The sequence below is a fragment of the Podarcis pityusensis genome, assembly GCF_964106645.2.
Source record: "Podarcis pityusensis genome assembly, chromosome: 14".
Taxonomy (NCBI): domain Eukaryota; kingdom Metazoa; phylum Chordata; class Lepidosauria; order Squamata; family Lacertidae; genus Podarcis; species Podarcis pityusensis.
The window spans coordinates 38,879,192-38,905,726 of record NC_138039.1 but is presented as its reverse complement, the minus strand read 5'-3'; the positions used below and the strand labels follow the sequence as shown (position 1 = coordinate 38,905,726).

At 46.3% G+C, this 26,535-nt stretch overlaps 2 protein-coding genes across 3 annotated transcripts in view; both read right to left on the bottom strand.

The window, feature by feature from the left end:
* Positions 1-23,447, bottom strand: part of HDGFL3 (HDGF like 3) — a 51,473-nt gene extending 28,026 nt beyond the window's left edge. Inside the window, exon 1 of the mRNA XM_080980590.1 lies at positions 22,634-23,447. Within this exon, the coding sequence (XP_080836716.1) occupies positions 22,634-22,717 (84 nt within the window). The 5' untranslated portion in view covers positions 22,718-23,447. The remainder of the gene's footprint in view (positions 1-22,633) is intronic.
* Positions 1-26,535, bottom strand: part of BNC1 (basonuclin zinc finger protein 1) — a 309,802-nt gene that overhangs the window by 228,014 nt on the left and 55,253 nt on the right. The gene's annotated exons all lie outside the window — the stretch shown is intronic.

The window sequence follows — 26,535 nt, the reverse complement described above, 5'->3', positions numbered from 1 at the left end:
ACTCTATTTACCTTCCCGCCACAGCGGTACCTATTTATCTACTTGCACTGGTGTACTTTCAAATTGCTAGGCTGGCAGGAGCTGGGACAGAGCAACGGGAGCTCACCCCGTGGTGGTGGTGGGGGAGTTCATTAAAATTATTCCCCCTCGCTTACTTTGTCTTGTCTCTTTCCTTTGATCTGGGTGGCTCTTATTACTCTGCTCACTGTCTGGGCAATCATGCCTTAAATCATATTGCCAGGTGGAAATGACCCATGAGCAGCTTCCATTTAGCTATGCCCATTTTAGCACACAAGAGGCGAGCCTAACTTACTCTAGAGAACAACGTTCATTCACTTTTTCTATGTCAGATTCTATTTTATTTTTATAATATAATAATAATAATGAATTTTTATTTATACCCCGCCCTCCCCGGCCAGAGCCGAGCTCAGGGCGGCTAACACCAATAAAATTACAATAAAACATGGGGGGGGGGACAAACAAACAAACAAAAACAAAACCAATTTATTAAAAGGAGAGGTGGTCCCGTAGGTACGAGGGTCCTAGGCCGCATAGGGCTTTAAATGTCAAAACCAGCACCTTAAACCTGACCCTGTACTCCACCAGGAGCCAGCGCAGCTGGTAAAGCACTGGGTGAATGTAATCCCGCAGCAAGGACCCTGTAAGGAGCCTCACCCGCTGGAGTTTCTGGGTCAGCTTCAAGGGCAGCCCCGCGTAGAGTGAGTTATAATAATCAAGCCTGGAGGTGACCGTCGCATGGATCACTGTGGCCAGATCAGCGCGAGAAAGGTAAGGGACCAACTCATTTTGGCACTCATGTAAGCAATAATATTAACTTTCTTTAAAAAATTGAAAGCTACGATTCTCAGCCGTAGGTCCCTAGGCTAGCTATCTCTGACCACATACAGAGTGCTGAAGTTTGGGCAGATCCACATTGTACATTCAAAGCTCACACTTAAAGCACACATCTTCCCACAAAGAATTCCAGGAACTGCAGTTTCCCTAAAGAACTGCAATTCCCAGAATGCTTAGCAGAGTAAATAATAAGGATTCATTGAGGGACGTCATGTGCTTTAAATGTTTGTTAGGAAAGGTAAAGGGACCCCTGACCATTCGGTCCAGTCGTGACCAACACTGGGGTTGCGGCGCTCACCTCGCTTTATTGGCCGAGGGAGCCGGCGTACAGTTTCCAGGTCATGTGGCCAGCATGACTAAGCCACTTCTGGTGAACCAGAGCAGTGCACAGAAACGCCGTTTACCTTCCCGCCGGAGCGGTACCTATTTATCTACTTGCACTTTGATGTGCTTTCGAACTGCTAGGTTGGCAGGAGCAGGGACCGAGCAATGGGAGCTCACCCCATCGCGGGGATTCGAACTGCCGACCTTCTGATTGGCAAGTCCTAGGCTCTGTGGTTTAACCCACAGCACCACCCGTGCCCCAAATGTGTGTTGGGTGTGCTTTAAATGTATGGCGTAGCACTGACAGTGCTGCAAAACTGGAAACCAGTATTTTCTAGATCTCCCGCTTCTCTTTGATCTGACTCATTCAAAATTTAACATATCCAGCAGCACAGAAAGCAGACCTTGCAAGCAAACTAAGTTTGCAACTACACTCCCCTCTTTATGTAATCGACCTCTTGCTACTACTGCTCCAAGTGCTTTACAGCCATGTTTATCCTAGCCGCTCCCAAGATGTATTAGCTCAGCTCCTGGAGTCTTCTGAGCAGATGTAGACACTTTCTGGAGCGCACTGCTAAATGCCTTATTTCCTACGTTATGTGTGCTGCCAACATCTTGCACTTCGGAGGCAAGGAGAGACTTGCTGCTCTTGACTTGGGAGGAGAAAAGGATGCAATGAGCTCAAAATGATTTGTCCCCATCCCCCCTGAGCAACGAAATTAACGAGAGTGGGTCACAAACAGCTTTTGGCATAGTAAACATGACTCAGGGAAAGCAAAGGTTTGCATGGAGGACTGGCCAGGATCACACTTTCTCCCCGTGCAAAATTAAAGTGTGACCTAGAAAACACACACACACACACACACACACACACACACACACAGCTCTTCTCATGAGGTGGCCAAAGTATTGGAGCTTCAGCTTCAGGATCTGTCCTTCCAGTGAGCACTCAGGGCTGATTTCCTTCAGAATGGATAGGTTTGATCTTCTTGCAGTCCATGGGACTCTCAAGAGTCTCCTCCAGCACCATAATTCAAAAGCATCAATTCTTTGGCGATCAGCCTTCTTTATGGTCCAGCTCTCACTTCCATACATCACTACTGGGAAAACCATAGCTTTAGCTATACGGACCTTTGTTGGCAAGGTGATGTCTCTGCTTTTTAAGATGCTGTCTAGGTTTGTCATTGCTTTTCTCCCAAGAAAAATAACCGCATAACCTTAGAAGGTTGTATAATCTTAGAAGGGGATTTGGCTGTGAGGGGGTGTAGCTGGGACTATCACAAAGGGACTAGGCACTTCTGAATTTGCTGCTACACTACTGGTTACAACTCCCACCATCCCTGATCACTGGCCATACTGGTTTGGACTGCTGAGATATGGAGTCCAACAACATCTGGAGGGCCACAGGTCCCCTAACAAGAGACACTGCCAGTCTCCTTCCCCCTCCTTCTGTTTTGCTTTGATTCATTATTTCAAGGGTAGCCAACATGGCATCTTTCAGATATTGTTGGACTCCAACTCCCATCAGCCTCAGTCAGCATGGCCAGTAGTCAAGGATGATGGGAGGTGTAGTTCAACAACATCTGGAGGGCATTGTGCCACCTACTTGTGCATTATCCGCACGCCTGGCTTTTCCGGTGGCTCCAAGTCTTCAGAAAAGCCATTTCCCCTCCCTCTCCCTCTCTCTCTCTCTCTCTCTCTCTCTCTCTCTCTCATTGTGTTAGGCACAAACCAAACCAAAAAACAAGTCCATGTGTGCAGACAGCTAGCACAGCCATACCACAATGAGAGTAAAGCTCTCTTTTTGGAGTCTTCATGCCATTTCCATTCCAGAGAGAAGGGAATATTTAAAAACAAACAAAGCACACTATCAACATTTGTAGGACAGAATGAAACATAACCTCTATTCCTGGTCTGTGTCTGTTTTGCATCTGCTCATTCATGAGTCTGTTCTATCTGTTCTGCATTTTTAAAAAACCAATTGAAAACTCACTCAGTTTTTGTATGGTTTTTTTCATTAGATACACATTTTTAAATGCAATCTACCCTGAAACATCCATATTGTATGCATTTTCAGTTAAACATGCATTTTAGTAGTATTTTTAAAAAATCAATTATTGCAAAATTTGGAGAGGTTTAAAAACAAAACAGAACTGCATTCCAACCCATACATTAGCCTGGGAATCAGAACAATTCTAACCAGGTCAGCATGAATCAGGTCAGTTTGCCTAAAACGTACAGACCAAATGAAATCCTCACTCAACCCTAACTCCACAAGGATGTCAAGGATGCAAGAAGTTCTCCCTTATTGGATTAAGTCCAAGTCCCTTATGATCCACCACCCTCGTTCCAACAGCCTCTGAACCTAAAGGTCCTATTGAGCTATCATAGTGAGAGTTTGGATTTGATATCCTGCTTTATCACTACCCGAAGGAGTCTCAAAGCGGCTAACATTCTCCGTTCCCTTCCTCCCCCACAACAAACACTCTGTGAGGTGAGTGGGGCTGAGAGACTTCAGAGAAGTGTGACTAGCCCAAGGTCACCCAGCAGCTGCACGTGGAGGAGCGGAGATGCGAACCCCGTTCTCCAGATTACGAGACTACCGCTCTTAACCACTACACCTCACAAGCAACCCCCTGCTTCTTCGACAGTTACAGGCTATAGTGGCAGAAAGAGTAGAGCTACTAAAAATGCCTTTCGTCCATCCCCCTTAAAAAAACTGAGGTTCCTTTTAGAGTGAGGCAAGGTTCCAATAACTTCAGAGGGCAGAGATAAAAGCTTGTGCTGTTCACGGTCAAAAACGTCTGCCTGGCATGCAAAGTGTGCCTGGTTCAATCCCTGTCATCGCCATTTAGCCCTGGAAAATGTCCCCTGACTGGAACTCTGAGGAGTGCTGCCAGTCAGCGCAGTCAGCATTGAGCCACACGGACCAAAGGTGTGACTCTGTATAAGGCAGCTTTCTACGTTTGCATACCAGCTTCAAAAGTGTGGGACTCCCTCCTTACAGATTTCCTCAGCCTCTTTGCTGCATAGCTCACCCCATATTCTGAAGCCCCACTTCTTTAAGGCATTTTGTTTAGAAGGGTCCATCTCTCCTACTCTGCTTTGGGGTTGTCATTACAGTGGTACCTAGGGTTACATACGCTTCAGGTTACATATGCTTCAGGTTACAGACTCCGCTAACCCAGAAATAGTGCTTCAGGTTAAGAACTTTGCTTCAGGATGAGAACAGAAATCGTGCTCCGGCGGCGCGGCAGCAGCAGCAGGAGGCCCCATTAGCTAAAGTGGTGCTTCAGGTTAAGAACAGTTTCAGGTTAAGAATGGACCTCCAGAACGAATTAAGTACTTAACCCAAGGTACCACTGTATTCTATATGTTTTGCATGTTTTTAATAATTGCAATTGATTATATAACTCGGCCCAGTATACCTGAAGGAGCGTCTCCACCCCCATCGTTCTGCCCGGACGCTGAGGTCCAGTGCCGAGGGCCTTCTGGAGGTTCCCTCACTGAGAGAAGCAAAGGGAACCAGGCAGAGGGCCTTCTCGGTAGTGGCGCCCACTCTGTGAAACACCCTCCCATCAAAGAGATAAACAACTACCTGACATTTAGAAGACATCTGAAGGCAGCCTTGTTCAGGGAAGTTTTTAATGTGTAAAGTGTGTGACATTTTGATGTATTTTTAATCTTTGTTGGAAGCCGCCCAGAGTGGCTGGGGAAACCCAGCCAGATGGGCGGGGTACAAATAATAGTAATAATAATAATAATAATAAAAGATTATTATTACTGTAGGGTTTCTATTGCTGTAATCCGCTTTGAGGCTTTATGGTGAAAGGCAGGTTAGAAATCTTACAACACAAAGCTGGGAAACTACCAATTGGATACAGATTGAAGCTCGTCCGTTGTTGGTTTTTTTTGTCCAATGCACATAATTTGTTACACTTACACACACACACACACACACACACACACACACCCCAATATGAGAAAACGCTGCAACCATTTCTAATGCACCAGGAACACAAACACAAGGAAGAGATGCCACAGAAAAGAATCCAACTTTCCTCTGGCCTATCACATAGACCTTGCGGCTTACCATCAACTTGATACTTTCTGGAATATCAATCATCTGAATGTGGGGCGAGGAAGAGAGAAAGTACAAAATCGTCCAGAAGGGACACAACTTGCTGATGGATTATGCTGACTATAGAAACTTCCATTCCATATCAAGAGGTGGCCTTGCCTGTAATATCCTTAGAGGGACTCCTGGAGGGCGGCAGGAGGTTTCCCCAGATTTGCATTGGCAGATTGACTGTTTGGCTGCTTATTACAAAGTGCACTGCCTTCCCGGGCCACAGTCCAGAAAGGCATTTCGAGATCACACGGTTCACTTTATGTGTTTAAGCAGTTGCACTGAATTCCTGGATTATAACAAACTGAAGGCAGGTGCATACTATCACTAGACAAAAGTACAGAACAGCATATAATGCCGTGCCTATTGGCCACATTCACAAGGTATATCTGAAGCACTATGATGCCACTTTAAACAGCCACAGCTTCCCCCAAACAATCCTGGGGGCTGTGGATTGTCAAGGGTGCTGAGTGTAGTTGGGACACCCCACAGTTCCCTCCCAGAGCTACAATTTCTGGAGTGGTTTCATCAGTCAATTCCACTTCACAGGGAACTCTGGAAACTGTAGCGGTGGGAGCGGAATAGGGGTCTCCTGACAACTCTCATAACAAACCCATAACAAACTGCAGCTCCCAGAATTCCATGACTATTTGAAGTGGCGTCATAGTACAGTGGCACCTCAGGTTAAGTACTTAATTCGTTCTGGAGGTCTGTACTTAACCTGAAACTGTTCTTAACCTGAAGCACCACTTTAGCTAATGGGGCCTCCTGCTGCCGCTGCGCCGCCAGAGCACGATTTCTGTTCTCATCCTGAAACAAAGTTCTTAACCTGAGGTAATATTTCTGGGTTAGCGGAGTATGTAACCTGAAGTGTATGTAACCTGAAGCGTATGTAACCTGAGGTACCACTGTACTTTAAATGTATGGTGTGGATGTGGCCAGTTTTTCTGTAGCTAACCACACACAGACGGAACCAGAATTGGACAAAGGGCTCTGTTTTACTCACAGGGCATCCCATGACATGGCTGCTTAGAAGCACATTATTATATCCCCCTGGATTAAACTAGACTCGCCCCCCCCCCCAGTTTAGCATGCATAGGATTGCAGCCTTGGTGAAATTTTGCCATGATATCAAATGGGAGCAAGACAGATGATCAAAGCCTAGGTGCACAAGCATTTTTACAGGCTCTGATGCATGCATCTGGCAAGTCAGGCCACAGCTTAGTGGCAGAGCACATGCTCTGAATGCATAACACCCCAGTTTCAATCTCCGGTATCTCTAGAAAAAAGAAGAGGTGCAGTGCTGGAAGAGTCCTTTTGCTGGAGAGCTGCTGTCAGTTGGAGAAGGCAGATATTGGCTGTTTGGCATCCTGGTCTGATGCATAAGGTGCACATCTGTGCCTCAAATGTACACCTAACCACAGTACTAACCCCTCCAGACCTGCTGGTGGTCCCCAGCCTGTGAAGGGGGAAACTGGAGGTGTGTCCCCTGTGTAACACTGGGAAAGCATCTATTCTATTGGTTAAGTAAAAGGTAAAGGTAAAGGACCCCTGGACGGTTAAGTCCAGTCAAAGGCAACTCTGGGGTTGTGGCCCTCATCTCGATTTACTGGCCGAGGGAGCCGGTGTACAGCTTCCGGGTGATGTGGCCAGCATGAATAAGCCACTTCTGGCAAACCAGAGCAGCGCACAGAAACGCCGTTGACCTTCCCGCCAGAACAGTACCTGTTTATCTACTTGCACTTTGACGTGCTTTCAAACTGCTAGGTTGGCAGGAGCAGGAACTGAGCAACGGGAGCTCACCCTGTCGCGGGGTTTCGAACCGCCGACCTTCTAATCGGCAAGCCCTAGGCTCTGTGGTTTAACCCACAGGGCTACCCACATCATTGGTTAAGTACCAAAGCACTAAAGTGAAAGTGCAGGAAGGCAACTAGGCCCTTAGGGCTGGGCAATATATCGATATATCATCCAAAACTGGTTTGGATTGTCCATATCATGATATCGACTCCATAATTTTTGACCTGACAATATATCGTGAATCATAATGTGTGTGTGCGTCTGCACTATGCAAAAATCACAATGTGGGGGAAACCGTGAAGCCAGCCAGCCAATCTTTCTCTCGATTCCTGCAGCCCCTGTTAACTCTCCCAGCTCAGCTTTACTTTGCTTCCTGCAGGGAGCAGTGAATCAAAAGAGCAGGCACCAGCAAAAATCATGATGCACGATGAACCGTGAAGCCAGCCAATGCCTCTACGTAGCTCCATCCTTATTTCAGACTTCGTGATACATCGGTATATCACGATGCTTAGCTGGTGATATATCATGATGTCGAAAACCAGATTTCGCCCAGCCCTAGTAGGCACTTGTGCCCTGCCCTGGTTACAACTAGTATTCTGAGGTAGGTGGATTCTGGACACAGAGGTAGGGAGCCTTGTAGGCCACGCAATCAAACCCCACATTTTAGGTTGCAGTCCCAAGCACCTTTTCCCTGGGAGCACATCTCACTGGACTTAAGAAGGCTTAGGTAAAGGTAAGGGGACCCCTGACCATTAGGTCCAGTCATGGCCAACTCTGGGGTTGCGGCACTCATCTCGCTTTACTGACCGAGGGAGCCGGCATACAGCTTCCGGGTCATGTGGCCAGCATGACTAAGCCGCTTCTGGCGAACCAGAGCAGCGCACGGAAACGCCGTTGACCTTCCCGCCGGAGAGGTACCTATTTATCTACTTGCACTTTGACGTGCTTTCGAACTGCTAGGTTGGCAGGAGCAGGGACCGAGCAACGGGAACTCACCCTGTCACAGGGATTCGAACTGCCGACCTTCTGATCGGCAAGTCCTAGGCTCTGTGGTTTAACCCACAGCACCACCCGTGTCCCTTTCAAGAAGGCTTACTTCTGAGTAAATATGTAGATGATTAGTGACTGCAACCAGGGTAGAAAGCAGGGTCGGATTTAGGTTTGATGAGGTCCTAAGCTACTGAAGGTAATGGGACCCTTTATATGTCCAGCTGTCCTTCGTTAACAACAAACTGTCACATTTGTTTTTGTGTTGAATATATGTTATATAGTAATTTATGGACCTGATAGGTATCTAAAGCCATTTGCACACAACAAATAGGAGTCTACAAAACACTGTTGCTGTATGCACGTTTTATTTTATTTGTTTTTTATCTCATATTTTGGAAATGTGCATCCAGTCCCCCCCCCCTTTAAATTTTTTGGGAGCCCCCAAGAGAGTGGGACCCTAAGCTATAGCTTGTTTAGCTTATACGTAAATCTGGCACTGGTAGACAGCATAAGTGATCTGGCAGAAAGCTTATCCCTTATAAAGACTGAATACAGTGACCCAGAGCTGCCTGAATGCAACCCAGAGACCCACGTTTAACAACCAGTTTAGCAGGCGATTCAATGGCCGCAGCTCATCCTGCCTGCTCCTTTGCCAGCCCTTTGGTCACCCACACAACCCACCCTGCTTGCTGTGCAGCACGCTGGAAGTCCAGTTCTGGGCATCACAATTTAAAGATGTTATTGACATGCTGGAGCTTGGAGGGCAACCAAGATGATCAAGGATCGGGAAACAAAGCCTTATGAGGAACGGTTGAGGGAGTTGGGCATGTTTAGCCTGGAAAAGAGGAGACTGAGAGGACATATGAGAGCCAGCTTCACATATTTCAAGGGCTGTCACATGGAAGAGGGAGCAAGACTGTTTTCTCCTGCTCTGGAGGGTAGGACTCAAACCAATGGATTCAAGTTACAAGAAAGGAGATTCTGACGAAACATCAGAAATAAAGTGGTACTCGGGTTAAGTACTTAATTCGTTCTGGAGGTCCATTCTTAACCTGAAACTGTTCTTAACCTGAAGAACCACTTTAGCTAATGGGGCCTCCTGCTGCTGCCACGCCGCAGGAAAACAATTTCTGTTCTTATCCTGAAGCACTATTTCTGGGTTAGCAGAGAAGTAACCTGAAGCGTATGTAACCCGAGGTACCACTGTAATGTTCTGACAGCTGTTTGACAGTCGAACAGTGAGGAGGAGGTTGTGGACTCTCCTTCCTTGGAGGTTTTTAAGCAGAGGTTGGATGGCCACCTGTCATGGATGCTTTAGCTGAGATTCCTGCATTGCAGGGGGTTGGACTAGATGACCCTTGGGTCCCTTCCAACTTTACAATTCTTTGATTCTATAACTCTATATGGCAGGTGGGAGAGGAGAGAAAACAGAAGCTCCAGAAGAGCCACAGTGTCTCTCTCACTTAAGTAGTTTAAAAGGGCAGAGTAATTTCCTTGTGTCACAGCGTGGAAGCCACAGCTCCACATTACCATCAGGTATATATCTAATCTACCAGCATGAAAAATGAGAAACTTCACTATGAAGACATAATGAATATATTTTCCTTATTCGCTTTTCTCCCTTCTCCCTCCCAACCTCGTTTCCTTTTGTGTTGTGGCTTTTAAATTGTAAGCCCAAGGGAACAGGACTGTTTTTCTTCTGGATATTTGTAAGCTGCTCTGAAATGCATTTTTTGGCTGAAGGGTAAAAAGAAAGGGACAAACGTTACATAAATAAATCCCAGCTTAGATTGTAAGCTCCTTGGGAGCAGGGACCTACCTATTTTGTCACAGCAACCATGTGCTTTAAACAAGAACAACAAATGGAACAGTTCTGGACACAAGAGGGTTAAGAGAAACACGCAACTGCAGAATCGTATCAGATCTGCTATGGAAAACAAAACAGAACCCTGTTCTGCATTATTGCAGGTTTATTGAATATGGATATGACAATAGCACCTTTATTGGCTTATTACACTCCCAGGATGCCTTTCAAAGTCATAGCTGGCTGACACCATTTTCAAAGGCATAGTTGCCAATGTTCATAATTATAACTGAGGCCAGGCAATATCTAATGCTTTCTTTAAAAGCAGCTATTTCCTGATACATTCAAAATAAAAGCCTCAACTTTTAAAATCTAGTTGCACACAAACATTTGAAAATATGGGCCATGCTTGCCCACACAAAAACCAACCACAATTTACCATAAAAAACACTATGGCTTCAAACGACATTTCAGTGAAACGTAATCTACCTCATGTAAAGTACCTGGGCATCAAAGTGGCTACAGAATTATCATGACCAGTATAATGGAGCAAATCTCACTTTTAAAACCCAATGGATAGGAAACGTTTTGAATTTCAAAGAACAGTGGGGATGTTAAAAAGACTTGGACCACAGTCCTAACTAACCCCCCCCCCCAAAAAAAAACCCCCAGAAAGCTGGGAACTATAGTTTGTTAAGGTGCTGAGAATCAAAGCCCTGCGAGGGGGGAAACGACAGTTCCCAATATTTTTGGGAGGAGTGATGTGCTTTGCATGTATGGTTCTTTATATGTTGGGCAGGGCAGATGTGTGCACAACCAAAACTGTTCTGAAAGCTTTTCCTGGAGTTGATCACCTGACTTCACAGGTAAAACTGCCTTCAAATGGAAAAGCAGTTTGCCTGTTCAGCTACAGTAAAGAACAACCAACAAACCCTACTTTCAAAACACTTCCATCCACAGAGATATTTTATCCCTATCTACGAGTAACCAGGACTGCAGTAGAAGACCCAGTTGCAGTGCATAATTATGTGAACTTAACAGACATTGATTTCAAGGGCCTTTAGTAACCGCCAGTAAATTGCAGCAAAAGCAGGAAGCTGCCTTATGCTGTGTCCATTTGCCTATCTAGTTCAGTACTGCTTACACTGACTGGCAGCTACTCTCTAGGATTTCAGGTGGGGATTCTTTCCCAGCCCCAACTAGGGATGCCCCAGGTTGAACCTGAGTCCTTCTGGATCAGTGTTTCCCAAACTTGGGTCTCCAGCCATTTTTGGGGGACTACAATTCCCATCATCCCTGACCTCTAGTCCTGCTAGCTAGGGATGATGGGAGTTGTAGTCCAAAAAAACAGCTAAAGACCCAAGCTTGGGAAACACTGTTCTGGATGAAGAACAGGTGTTACACCACTGGGCTACGGCCATTCTTTCAGGTGTTGCGGTGCTATAAAGCATGGATAAAGAGTTCTTTTTGTGTCCTGTATTTTAGATTGGAAGCTCTCAGGAAGGGGGGAGCTGCTTTGAAAAAATAAGTAATATCTTGATATTGTGAAATGAGGGCGACGTTGAGAGGCAGTGGCTTCCCTAGGTCTCTGAGTGATTTCCAGGCTGAGCTAAGATGTGAAGCTGGATTTAGTGGCTCATAACATATTACGAGGGATGCGGGTGGCACTGTGGGTTAAATCACAGAGCCTATGACTTGCTGATCAGAAGGTTGGCGGTTCGAATCCCTGCGACGGGGCGCGCTCCCGTTGCTCTGTTCCAGCTCCTGCCAACCTAGCAGTTTGAAAGCATGTCAAAGTGCAAGTAGATAAATAGGTACCGCTCTGGTGGGAAGGTAAACGGCATTTCCGTGCACTGCTCTGGTTCACCAGAAGTGGCTTAGTCATGCTGGCCACATGACCCGGAAGCTGTACGCCGGCTCCCTCGGCCAATAAAACGAGATGAGCGCCGCAACCCCAGAGTCGGCCACGACTGGACCTAATGGTCAGGGGTCCCTTTACCTTTACCTTTTTAACATATTAAGAACATAGGAAGAGCCTGGCAATATTGCACCAAAGGTCCATAGTTGGGCATTCAGGGAAGCTCAAACACAGAATATGAACAATATGAACGTTGGTGTCCTTAGGTAATTTTAGACTTTGGGCTGCATGACCTTATACAGTCTCAGTCTCTCTCTCTCTCTCTCTCTCTCTCTCTCTCTCTCTCTCTCTCTGTGTGTGTGTGTCTACAGATGCTTAAGTGCATCATTTCACATGGTAAGCCTGCTTTGATAAATTCAGAGGGACTTTTCACTTTTAACTGTGGCAAGATGGATACCTTTAGCCATGACACTATGTCTCCAGCAGTGTTAGAAACTCAGAGATATATAAGCTAGGCACCAAAGGGCTCCTTAAACCAAGGTTACAGTCACCAAAACAGAATAGCTAGTTGCCATTTTGGGGCGAGACAGCTCTAAAGTCTTATTTTTCAAATGATGGACTGACTGTGATTGATCATCAGTTAAACATCTGGCTAGTTCAGATGGCAACCTTGAGCTGGGTGAAGAACTTTGAGAACTAAAAGAAGAGTCACTTGATCCAGGGAAGAGTCCTGGCCTATTCCGACCTCTTTTTCTGAATGGTGACACAGACCATTCATAACTAAGAATATTCTTCACAACTGTGAGCAAGGCAGTGGGGTGGGTTAAGTGAAGACAAGCGGCAACAATTAACTATAATGTTGTTTACTGCTCCTGCTCAGGCGGCACAGAAAAAAGCATTTTGGTTCCTGAGATTCATTCCAATGGTGGAGATAAAATATAACTGATAGAATTCTTCATTCCCAAAAATTTTATTGGTTTTCACAATATCATAAACAAACAAACAAACAAACAAACAAACACACACACCAGACAAACAAACAAAACTAACATAAATCATAGCCTTATTAAAAATTACAGTTATTAACTTTGTTAAATGACTTCCTCACTTCCCTTTGGTTGAATTTCATTGCATGTCCTTTTAACGGTTTTCCAAATCCCAATTTTTTCTGAAATTTAACTTAAACATTAACATCCTTAAATCTTCACCTTATAAAATTAAACATATTAATTCATCACTTAACATAAATAAAATCCTAAGCCCATTAAGTATCTGCAAGCTATTTCCAGTTAGTTTAACTTAACAAATTTAACTAAATTATCATTAAATTTATTCCATTCTTCCTGATACTCCTCCTCCTTCTGGTCATGGACTCTTAACTGATAGAATTCTACAAGGTGTGGTATTAGTGTGTGAAAACAGTCAAGAATGAAGCTAGGTGGTTTAAGCAGTAATGCCATAAAGGTGTATGTAAAAAAGGATTGATAACAGATGAAAATTTAAAGTTATAGTATATTAAGTTAAAGGATTATGAGAAAACAAAGAGGGAAAGAAATTGCTGACTTAACTAATTGAACTGGAATACAAAAAAGGGAGGTATGAGGAGGTCAGGGAAACAAGGATATGAATGTAAGCTATGGAAAGATTGATCTATTTCTCTTTTTTTCTTTTTAAGTGTCTTTTATTCTTTTATTCTGTATTTTGTATTTTTCTTGTATTTTTACTTCTTGTTTTTGTGTAATTCTTTTTTCTGAAATTTCAATAAATATCATATATATATATATATATATATATATATATATATATATATATATATAAAGAAAACAGTCAAGATCCAATAATCCCCGGGCATGCACCTCCAGATGGGGGAGATGTTGGGTGCTGCTGTCCTGGCACTCAGGTACCTTCACTTGGTCACAAGTGGGTGATAAAAAGGTAAAGGTACCCCTGACCATTAGGTCCAGTCATGGACGACTCTGGGGTTGCGGCGCTCATCTTGCTCTAGAGGCTGAGGGAGCCGGTGTTTGTCTGCAGACAGCTTCCAGGTCATGTGGCCAACATGACTAAGCTGCTTCTGGTGAACCAGAGCAGTGCACGGAAACGCCGTTTACCTTCCTGCCAGAGTGGTACCTATTTATCTACTTGAACTGGTTTGCTTTCAAACTGCTAGGTGGGCAGGAGCTGGGACCGAGCAAGGGGAGCTCACCCCGTCGTGGGGATTCGAACCGCAGACCTTCTGATCGGCGCCTGGTTGATTTTGAACACTGGTCTCAAGGGCTTAGGAAGCTGCCTGATGCTATGTCAGCTCACTGGTTCATCTAGCTATTGCCTACACTGACTGGCAGAAGCTCTCCAGGATTTCAGGCAGGGGACTGAACCAAGGAATTTCTGCATGCAATGCCTGATCTGCCCCTGAGCTATAACCTTTCCCTAAGACTTGCACAGATAATGTCTTTAGTGACACAGATTCTTGTCCTTCTTTGGCAACCTAGCCCTAACAACAACAACAGCAACAACAACAACAACAGTCTGTTAGCATCTTTCATGAAATCTAGTAGGCCTGCATTATTAAAAGTAAGGGTTCCCAGTCCATCTTATCTTATGTACTAACAGCTGTACCTGTTCCTCTTGAAGCCTGAAATGCCAGCGCACCATTTTCACCATTGTGGAAGGCTGCACTCACAAGTCACGTTTAAATTGATTTTATTTCTTTTATTTTATGCCTCTCGCCCCCCCCCCCCCGCCTTCTGCACAGGTCTGCAATGGAAAAGTAAAACCCATTTTGGCTAGGGTGAAAATTTAATGGAAGAATCGCCTCCTATCTGCCATTCATTAACAGCATTCACATTCCAGGCTTAAAGGCATTCATCCCAGGGAAGACATGCCAAATTCCGGACATGATTCCCTTTCCCCCGGGTTGTAAGTGTGCCAAAAACAGCAAACACAGGTGTATCTGGGAAGGTGGGCCAGCAAAACTTGTGTGCGCTTAGTGAAGTTGAGCTAAAGGTAGTGTGTGAGGCCATTTTAAATTACATTTTACATTTCTGACATTTATATACTCCTGTTTCCTCCAAGGTGGTGCACATCTAGTTCTCTCCTCATTTTATTCTCACAACAGCCTTGTGAGGTAGCCCAAGGTCACCCTGTGAGCTTCACAGCTAAGAGGGGATTTGAACTCCTGGCCTCCCAGTTCCTAGTCTGACACTCTAACCACTACACCACGCTGGCTAGTGGTTCAGTGATGGATTAGGACTCGAATCCCCACTCAGCTATGAAGTTCATTGCGTGATCTTGAGCTAATCACTTCTTGGCCTAGCCTACCTCACAGGATTGTTGAGAGGATAAAATGGGTAAGAATGCCAAGACGGGGCTTCTTCCCAAATTGGAGGCTCCAAGAACTACCCAGTCATTACTCTTCCACTGTAAGCTACAAGTGGGATTGCAATTGCCTTTCCTCCCTATTAGGAGTATTCTGCTTTTTCTAGATGTACATCCAGCTATGTTCTGTTCATATAAGGGGGCGTGGCATAATTGTTGTGGGCGGGGCCAGTTGAAGTTTAGCACACATTCCTTATAACCAGGGCTTTCCCCCCCGGAACTCGATTCCGGCACCTCTCAGGTGGGCGCCATTGCCATTATGAGAGAACAAGGGTGGCGTTCATGGCATGTTCCGGCATCTCTTTTCCTAGAAAAACTGCACTGCTCATAACCCTTGTGGTGGATACCATTTTATGACTGCATTCACTTAAAACCCCCCCACAGTCTTTCAATAATCAATAAAACATATTTCAGACCCTCCAAGTGTCCCTATTTCCCAGGGCCAGTCCCAAATTTACAGAAGCCGTCCTGGTTTCTGATTTGATCCCGGAATGTCCTGCTTTTCCTTAGGACATCCCTATTTTCATCAGAGAAATGCTGGAGGGTATGATATTTCTGTCAGTTTTATAAATGAAAGAAACAGATATTGTACTATGACATGATATTGCTATAATATTAATTTGTGCTACTAGACTATAATATGACTATCATAGAATTGTAGAGTTGGAAGGGACCCCAGATCCTATAGTATTATAGTTTTCTAGCACTATACCTCTCTCTCATTATTAGTATTTTAAAATATGCAGCAGAAAACTGCCATCTTGCCCCAAAATGGCAACTAGGCTTTGTGTTTTGGCAACTGCAACCTTGCTTCAAGGAGCTATTTGGTGCCTAGCTTATATATCCAAGTTTCTAACAATGGGTGCGGGAGCTGCACTTTCTGTGATCTGAGAAAAGGATGAAAGATGTGCAGAGAAAATGGTGGTTCCCTCACTGCAAGAAGCAAAGTTACAGGGAACCAGGCAGAGGGCCTTCTCGGTAGTGGTGCCCACCCTGTGGAACGCCCTCCCATCAGATGTCAAAGAGAACAACAACTATCTGACATTTAGAAGACATCTGAAGGCAGCCCTGTTTAGGGAAGCTTTTAATGACTGATGTTTTAATGTATTTTTAATATTTTGTTGGAAGCAGCCCCGAGTGGCTGGGGAAACCCAGCCAGATAGGCGGGGTACAAATAAATTATTATTATTATTACTTTTATTATTATACAATACAGGATGCCAATAAGTGGATGACGTTGTTATGTGGCCGGCCTATAAAAAGGGTGTGAGCACAGCAACCCAGCGTTAAATGTGGCCTGCTTAAATAGCTGCCTTTCCCCAGGAATGGCCTCAAGGCAGTAGCTGTTTTTCAAGTTAATGGCCAGTTTGCCTCAAAATACAAGATAAAATTGGCTCATGCATGGGTCTTCAAACTCTTGAATGTTCTCCCTGAAAACTTTGGGCTATATCCAACTAAGGCCACCATCAGGCCATACATTGAAAGCACTACAATTCCACTTCAAACAGTCATGGCTCCCCTCCCAAAGAATGATGGGAGCTGTCATTCGTTAAGGCTGCTGCTACGACTCCCCTATTCCCCTTGCATTCCCAGAGGGATTAATCATTATATCACTCAGCGAATTGTAGCTCTGGGAGGGGAACAGGGATCTCTTAACTCACAAACTACAGCGCCCAGAATCCTTTGGTGGAAGCCACAACTATTCAAGTTCTATCATAGTGCTTTAAATGAATGATGTGAAGTTATACACAAAATAGGCCCGTTTAATGGACCTAAGGTAAAGGTAAAGGGACCCCTGACTATTAGGTCCAGTCGTGGTCGACTCTGGGGTTGCGGCGCTCATCTCGCTTTATTGGCCGAGGGAGCTGGCGTACAGCTTCCGGGTCATGTGGCCAGCATGACTAAGCCACTTCTGGAAAACCAGAGCAGCACACAGAAATGCCGTTTACCTTCCCGCCAGAGCGGTACCTATTTATCTACTTGCACTTTGACCTGCTTTCAAACTGCTAGGTTGGCAGGAGCAAGGACTGAGCAACAGGAGCTCACCCCGTTGTGGGGATTCGAACCGCCGACCTTCGACAAGTCCTAGGCTCTGTGGTTTAACCCACAGCGCCACCCGCGTCCCTAGTCATGTTCTATAATTTCAGTGGAACTGGATCCAGGGCTGCACATTGACCAACATGCCTTCTTCCACTTTCAGTTGATTTATTTTTACTCCACACCGCTTGTAATTTATCTCATCAGAGTCAACTCTGGTGTAACTGTACAGCTTGAAGATCTGAAGCTTGTTTGACAGGCTAAGAATAAAAGAATGGCCCTCCTGGATCAAGCCAATGGCCCATCAAGTCCAGCATCCTGTTCTCACATTGGCCAACCAGATGCCTATGAGAACATCGCCATCCTGGCTCTCATTTCCATATTCAGCAGGGATCTTAGAATCACTTCCTGTTCTAGACAATGACCCTTTGCTCGTTGTATTAGGAGAGAACGGCTATATTCATTTGATTTGTATTTTTTAATGCAACACATATGTTCCTCATGGGCTAAACAAAGCCTTGTTTTGTGATGGCCTTTGGTCACAAACAAATACATTTGACTCACTGGCTGAAAGTATTATAAATTTTGGAAGAGCCCACGAGGAACCAGACTGTATGTAGATCGAAAGGTTGTCAGCATGGAATGCAGAGCTGGAGATTATCTCAGAATGATTTGCAGTGGAGCTGCCGAACCCCACAACACTGGCTTCTGAACTTTCCTTTTAACTAAGGATATGCAGCAAGAAAATGATTTTCTATGTTCAGGGCTAACCTGGTGACCCCTTAATCTGGAAATAAAACCCTGTTGTATCTGCTGGCATCTGCTGCTGAGTTCTGGCAGGCTGGCAAGCCAACCGCTAAACTTCTGGGAGGTGCTTGCAAAATTTCACCTCCGTGTTTGGGAAAGATTGCTCTCAGAATTGTACTTAACAGCTTCAGTAAAGCCCAAAGTTTATGTACACTTCATTATATACACTGGATGTGCCCTCCAGATGTTTTGGACCATAACTTCCATCATCCCTGATCATCAGCTTGTGCTGACTGGGGAGGATGGGTACTGTAGTCCACAACATCTGGAAGACTCTATTTTGGCTATGCCATCATAATCCCATTTATCTCTGTGGGCATAGGTGTGTCTGCCCTGTCTTGTGAGCATTCCCTGTATGCCGACTGGGGGACTAAAGGCACATTCCAGGCAAAGTTGAGCTCTTCGTTGACTGTACATCCTTGCCTCTGCCCTTGAAATGAATGACCCCAGTGTGAACTGGATTTTACCTTAGTACAGTGGTACCTTGGGTTAAGAACTTAATTCATTCTGGAGGTCTGTTCTTAACTTGAAACTGTTCTTAACCTGAGGTACCACTTTAGCTAATGCGGCCTCCTGCTGCTGTTGCGCCGCTGCTGCACGATTTCTGTTCTCATCCTGAAGCAAAGTTCTTAACCCGAGGTAATATTTCTGGGTTAGCGGAGTCTGTAACCTGAAATGTATGTAACCCGAGGTACCACTGTACAGCCTTTCTCAACCTTGGGTCCCCAGATGTTTTTGGCCTATAACTCCCATCATCCCTGACCACTGGTCCTGTGAGCTAGGGATCATGGGAGTTGTAGGCCAAAAACATCTGGGGATCCAAGGTTGAGAACCACTGCCTTAGTAGGTCTGAAATGTTGCTAAATCCCTGTGAAGTTAGGCTGAAAGACAGTGACTGGGCCAAAGTCACCCAGTGAGCACCATAGCCAAGTGGGGAATTTGAACCCTGGTCCTCCCAGGTCTTAGTCTGGCACTCTAACCACTACACCACACTGTATGTTGATGAGAAATTTTGGATTCAATGAGTGTATATTGAGTTTAAACCACAATGGTCTGCTGGGATCGGAATAAGCCCATCCTCCCAAGTCAAAATGTGTTCACCCTGCTTCTTCTTCCCTGACAAGGGGGGGGGGGAATAAACCTCCAGATATTCTTGGACCCCAACTATTGTCACCCTTAACAAGAGGGCCACAGGTCCCCCACTCTACGGCATAAAAGCTGACTGCTCAGCTAAGTGCTTGAACTAAATAAATTTTTTTTTTCCTTCCAGTAGCACCTTAGAGACCAACTAGGTTTGTTATTGGTATGAGCTTTCGTGCGCATTCACACTTCTTCAGATACGAAAGCTCATACCAATAACAAACTTAGTTGGTTTCTAAGGTGCTACTGGAAGGAAATATTTTTTTTGTTTTGTTTCGACTATGGCAGACCAACATGGCTACCTACCTGTGCTTGAACTAAGATACTAGACATTGAATGGATAGCAAAGGGCTAATGAAAGCATCTCCCAGTAGGCTTGATGGATGGATACTGGCTACAGATTCAGGCTCCCAAGAGTCATTTCCAACTCATCATCCCAAGCTGCATGAAACTGAAATTTGTGTGTATGCATGTAATAAAATCCAGCCCCTACTAAGTATGCCATCTCCTGCAAGGTCAAAGTATTTGTCCATGCAGTCTGGTACTGTCTACTCTAACCAGCAGAAACTCTCCATGAATTCGGGCAGAAATAGGTCTTTCTCATCACAGGTACTGAACCTGGGATATACAATTGAGCTAAGGTCCCTTCCCTATATAGAAAGATGTCATGAATGAGATTTCCTGATAATATTGCTGGAGATAACAGGAAGATGGTCTCAAGAAGAAAGATCTGTGCGTCTTCCAAGAAGGGGATGCCCCTCTCTCTTTAAATGGTCGTTTCTCTAAAAATTTTGTAACACTCATGTACTATTTATAAAAAGTGTTTATAAATAGACAGATGATGCTCCTATTTTAAGGAGGATAGTGTACCATCAGTTTTGATTCTTCATTTAATGCTGGGTGGTGGTGAATCTGCTGCACAGATCAGGCCCACGAAGCCCTCTCCTCATTTTAGCACTGGGCTGGATTTATCATAGAACCATAGAATTGGACGGGATCCCAAGGGTCTTTGAGTGCAACCCTTCTGCAACGCAGGAATTTCAGTGCAGTCACCCATCCAATTTGAAACCAGACCAGACCCTGCTTAGTTTTGCAAACATGCTAGCAGTTTTATTGCAGCCCCACCAGGAAATGGGTTTCCTCCCCTCCCAGAGCAGCAGGAGGCAGTAACTGCCCTCTCCATCACAGTGCTGAACTGAGAGGTTTACCCCTCTCCATCTAGCCCAGTGCTGTGATGGGAAGAGCCAGCTCATTGCAACTCTGGCCTGAGTGGAGAGGGAATCACCCTGTTGCAGCGCTGGGCCAAGAAGAGAGGTTTAAAGCACTCCTCTACATCCAGCACTATGTGTGCACTGTGTGAGAGTGTGTGTCCTGTGAGTTTGTGTGTGGTTTTACGTGTGGCACGTATATGTGTAGTGATCCACTACATGCATGTGAGGGCATGAGGCGGTCATTTGCACCACGACCACAGAACAGCCTTTGGACAATTTGAATGTGGCTCTGAGCAATGGCATGTGGTCAGTGGACTTGGGGGACTAGGCCAGCCCCCTAAATGTTCCTGGTAAGTATGAACGCCTAGTGCCTTCTTCCTAAAACCTGGGAAGCTTCTGTCCAGCTTAGGGAGGGAGGCACGATGCTCTTGCATGCAACATCACCCCCGTCCCACTTGCAAGCTGGCATCTCTGGTCCTAATTGTTCCCCTGTGAAAAATTTCACTGCACGCCACCGGCTCTGAGGCTGAAAAAGGTTAGTCGCCCCTTTGCACTGGTGGCTCCTGGGGGGCATTAACCACAACGGGGATAGTGCCCCCTGCTGGACTCAACAGGCAGAGCCAAGCAGACTTCCTTATGCAAGGGAAACTGCCCCCTAGGTTCCCAGACACTGAGAGCTGATATGTTGTACCTGTGCCCAGAGGAACTTTGGGAGAAGTGAAGGTATGGGGGAAATAGAAAAGTATCCCAAATATATGGGCTCCCTGTAGTTGCAGGTTTTTGTATGCGGGTAGAATACATGCTTGTCTTCATCGATAGCACTGTGACCCCATGAAGGTGAACTCTGTATTCTGAATAGGCAGCCATGGTTTGTATTCCCAAACAGGTACATCTTTCAGCTGTCTCTGCTATGGTTGCCAACTGACCAGGAAACAAACAACACACAAGGTTGCCCTTGTAACCTCAGCACCATCAGCCCTGAAGCATGGCTGGCTGGAGGTTGAGCGGCTGCAAAAGGCACAGCTACAGGGGCCAGCGGAAAAGTTGGCAACCCTCCCCTTTGGCCACCCTCAGCTGCTTTCATGAGAGAAGCAAACATGAAATACCTAATGAAAAACCCAACTTGGAAGAAGAAAATGACTGCAGGTTCAGGGCCTAGTGCCTAAATTATGATGGGAAGGGAAGCAGGAGGCTGAAGGAACCGGCACGAAGACCCACTCCCTGATCCCCCCCCCCAAATCAAACCATGCCCTTCTCTCCTTGCAGTCTTCTAAACAGGGAGACGTTACAAAAGGCAAAGAGGGCAGCCAGGCCTGTTTCCCCCCCCCCCCTTGCAGTTCAAGCACTGCCAGGATCCTGCCCTCTGCCTGCACACCTGATCCACTGCTCTGTACCTGGGTCTGGCAGGTACATTTCGGAGCTTTAGGCCCCAGTGGTAAGCAATCATTTCCTGGGCAATTTGCACCGCTTCGATCCTCAAGGTTCTGAGACTCAGGATGCGACCCCCCGCACTCCTTTCTGCCTCTTTACCAACAATATGATTTAATCACAGTGTCCAAAGGGGAAAGGAAAACCACCTTTCTCTTTCGCTGCCCCCCACCCCCTTTCTGGCGCCTGCAAAGGAGCAAGGGGGCGGGGTGATGGTGGCTGCTTTGAGTAGTGAGTTTGGGGTGGCGGGAAGAAGGGACAGCGAGAGGCAGTCGAATAAGCCAGCATCATTGTCATGCACAGGCTGCCTTGCCCCCCCTTGCCCCCCCCAATAACAATACTTCAGGTACGGCCGCCTTCTCGTCTACCTCCCCCGCCCCCCCATTCCGTTTCTGCTGCCAAAGGGGGTGGGCAGGGTGTTGTTGTCTGATCAAAATGAAGCTCGGAGAATAATGAAAGGGGGCGAGGATCCGGAGATGGAGAAATCTCGGGGTTGTCGCGCGCTCCCCGCCCCCGCCCCCGCCCCCCCCATCGCATCCTCCCACCGATTATCCCATTGTGGAGCATGGAAGGATGGAGGTTCTGGGGGGAGGTGGGGCTGTGTGTGTGTGTGTTTCCCCCTCCCTCTCTGCAAATGCAATGGCTCCATCACGCCCCTGGAGAGGGAAGAGAAAGGAGAAGCAGCGGCGGCGGCGGCGGCCAACCTTTGCGGCACCGGGGTGGGGGGAGAGAAAAGAAGGGGATGCGTGGGGGAGGCTTGGCCCTGGGGCTGAGTGGGGGGCTAAGATTAGAGTCCTCGGCCACCTCTCCCTCCCCCGCACACACCCCTCGGTTAAACGCCCCCCCCTCCACGCCCGCCATCCCTGCGTACTCACCCTGGCCGGCCAGTGCGGGTAGCCTTTCATTTTGGCAAAAACCAGATCTCCAGCTTTGTATTCGCGGGGCCTCGGACGAGCCATCGGGTCCTGCCCTGCCCTCCTGCCCGTCGCCAACTCCGAAGCAACCCCCAGCACCGCTCCCAGGCCTTCCCGGCGCTGCGCGGCCCCCCCTTGACCCTCCACAAACTCGGGGAGAGGGGAGAGGCGAGGAGGGGGGTGGGAAAGAGGCGCTCGGCTCCCCCTTCCTGACAACAACAATATTATCGATAAGAAGAAGGAGGGTGGTGGTGATGGGGACACGACGGCTGCTGCGCGCCGATCGAGCGAAGGAGGCTTCCGGAGAGCGAAGGATCGGCCCCGGGCACAGGAGAAGCGGCGGCTGGAGGAGGCGGTGGAGGAGCAGGAGAAGGAGGAGAGGGGGGCTGGGGTGTGTGTGCGTGTACGTGTGTGTGTGCAAAAGGGGGGAGGGGAGGCCCTGGACTCGGCACCCCCAGCCCCCAAGAATCGAGGGATCCAGCAGCTTTGCGGGGCTCCTCCGCTAGGAAAGGCTGGTGGGGGCTGGGCAGGAGTGGGGGGGGGGGCGCCACAGGGGGGGAGGCGGAGATCCCCTCCCCCAAGCCCTGGCTTGGGAACAATGTGGCCAGGAAGGAAGGGCGAAATGTAGCCGCCGCCGAGCTGCCTACATTGCGCTTCCCATCCCGAACGCTCGTCGGTGCAGCAGAGAGAAAAAATATGGACCCTTCTGCAAAATTATTCCTCGGGCAGCGACCGAAAACACGATTTTTCTCCCCTCCTTCCTTTCTTTAATGGCTCGCTCGCCCGCTCGCCGCCTTCTCTCCCTTCCTGTTATTTTCTAGGTACACGGATCGTTTTCTATGAAAACAAGAAACGGCGCACGGAAGGAGGAGGTTTGTAGCTTGCACAGAGAAAGAGAGACACAAACACAGAGGGAGATATGGGCGGGAGAGCCTTTTATTTCTTTGGACGTTGCAGAAAGAGATGCATAAACGGGATCTTGGTCGCTTATAGGAAGAATGCTTATAGGAAGCATTCTTGCTGGCTTGCTGTTGTTTGCAGACCGGACTGAGGTGCCTCGGTTTCATGCCTAGGTACACAAAGAAACAAGCCACTGCTCTGGAGGCGCCGAGCAAACAGACTGAAGCCTGCCTGAATATTGGCAGGGAATTGGTCATTGTCTCCTTCCAAAATGGGAGAATTTGCACGCGTGATCAGTGGCAGGCCGCACACGGAATTCGTGACTATTTCCTACAGCCATAAAAAAATTGCTGCTTTTGGAACTGAGGATGCAGGAGAAGAAACCAGGGAAACACACAAACACACCAGACAGGGTATTGTTTTGTTGTGTTTTGTTTTTAGGCCTGGGCAGAGGTTTGTCCCTCCTGCTCAGCTGCTGAACAAGAGCGATGCTTGGAAAAAGAGAAAGTATTGGGCAGAGTTCTCCTAGATGGAGAAAGTTGATAAAAAGTCACACAAACACCCTACCAGCAAACAGATGTTGGTCACAGACAACACTTTTCTCCACATCTGTGGATACTTGCGCACCATACACTGAAAGTGTGTCTTCCACTCCCTCACTTTAACAGTCACAGCTTCCCCTGAAAAATCCTGGGAACTGTAGTTCAGGGTGCTGGGAATTGTAGCTCCACAAAAGGTTAGTTACTGTTCCCAGGATTCTGGAAGCAGCTGCTGGGACCATATAACACCTGTCCTAAAGGATCTGCATTGGCTCCCAGTACATTTCCAAGTACAATTCAAAGTGTTGGTGCTGACCTTTAAAGCCCTAAACAGCCTCGGCCCAGTATACCTGAAGGAGCATCTCCACCCCTATCATTCAGCCCGGACACCTAGGTCCAGCTCCGAGGGTCTTCTGGCGGTTCCCTCACTGCGAGAAGTGAAATTACAGTCCCATCAGATGTCAAGGAGATAAAGAACTACGCAACTTTTAGACGCCACCTGACGGCAGCCCTGTATTGGGAACTTTTTAATGCTTGATGTTTTATTATGCTTTTATATATGTTGGAAACTCCCCAGAGTGGCTGGGGCAACCTAGTCAGATGGGCAGGGTAATAATAATACAGTGGTGCCTAGCAAGACGAAATTAATTCGTTCCGCGAGTATTTTCGTCTAGCGAATTTTTCGTCTTGCGAAGCACGAAATCCCATAGGAATGCATTGAAATTCAATTAATGCGTTCCTATGGTCAAAAAAAGTCCAAACAAAGCCAAATTTGGTACAACAAGAGTTTATTAAGTGCTCTTTAAAGTCACACATACTGTAAAGAGCATTTCAAAAACTGAAGGAACAATAAAAATCATAAAAATTCAGAAAAAAACCACACAAGCTTCCAGATTCTTGCAAACCCCTCCTCAACTGTTCCCCCAGCCACCCACCACACAGAAATTCAAATCCAGATATATTTTTTTAAAAAACAGCAGAGTGGCCCAATGGTCACAGAAAATCATAAAAATTCAAAAAAACCCCATACAAGCTCCCAGATTCTTGCAAACCCCTCCCCAACACCAAGTCCTTGAATTCCAAACACCCCAACCCAAAATCCAAAAAACCCCCAAAAAGTTTTAAAATTTAACTTACCAAATGGCTGCAAAAGAAGTTTTGGAAAAGCTTCAAAAATCGCCAAAGTCTTCAAAAACCTCAAAAAAGGCTACCACACCGTGTGCTATGAGTTGCTCCTCGAAGTCAAGTCGCAACTGCACGTCTTCAAGCAAAGGAAACAAACTTGCAAGACGTTTTCGTCTTGCGAAGCAAGCCCATAGGGAAATTCGTCTTGCGAAGCAGCTCAAAAACCGCAAAACCCTTTCGTCTAGCGAGTTTTTTGTCTTGCGAGGCATTCGTCTTGCGGGGCACCACTGTAATAATAATTTTTTTTTCCAGTTCCAGCACATCTCAGGTGGGTTCTGGCACTTCTCCAGTGCCATTCTAAGAGAACAAAGGAGGTGTTCATTGTGAGTTCCAGCACCTCTTTTTCTAGAAAAATAGCACTAATAAAAATAATAATACAAAAGTCATGTGCTTTAAGGCGCCATCTGCACCCTATGTTTAAAGCAGTATCATACCACTTTAAGAGTCATGGCTTCCAACAAATAATCCTGGGAAATGTAGTTTGTTTAAGGGCGCTGAAAGTTGTCAAGAGTTCCCTATTCCTCTCTCAGAGCTACAGTTCCCAGAAAGGGAGGAAACAATCAATCCTTCTTTACAGGGAACTCTGATAACTGTAGCTCTTGGATGGAAAATAGTTCTCCTGACCACTCTCCGTACCCCTTAACAAACTACTGTTCCCATAATTCTCTGGGGGAAAGCCATGACTGTTAAAATGCTATGTGAAAGGATAAACCTGTAGCCAATGAGGGCTCAGAGGTGTTTTTCTAAGCATGTTGCAATACTAGGCAAGAAAGTCTCTCTTCTTTCAACCCTTTGTCATGAAGTGGCCTTGTGATTATCCTTCATGCTCTCAGACTTGCAATCCTGGACGTTTTCCCTATTAAAACATTTTATCAGACAATCAGTCATTTCTTTAAAGCATATGCAAAATATGAAGGATTTCAAGACTAATTAATCAATTAATTACATTTCTATCCCTCGTTCCCTTCAAGGCTCTCAAGGCAGAGCAGACTTGAGAGCAGCAGAGGAAGTGAGAAAAGCAAGGAAATCCAGACAAATGCAATTTCTTTCCCTAGTATTAATTTGCAAGGCCCTCAACAGCTTGGGGCTTCAGGATACTTTAAGGACAAATAAAATAAAATAAAGGATATGCAAATCCCAGCCTCCAAAAGTGGACTTTGATACAGAAGAGGGCATCCTCCAGATCTCGGATTATAGGTTATTTACTATTCTTTAATTATTTATTGCACTTATTATATT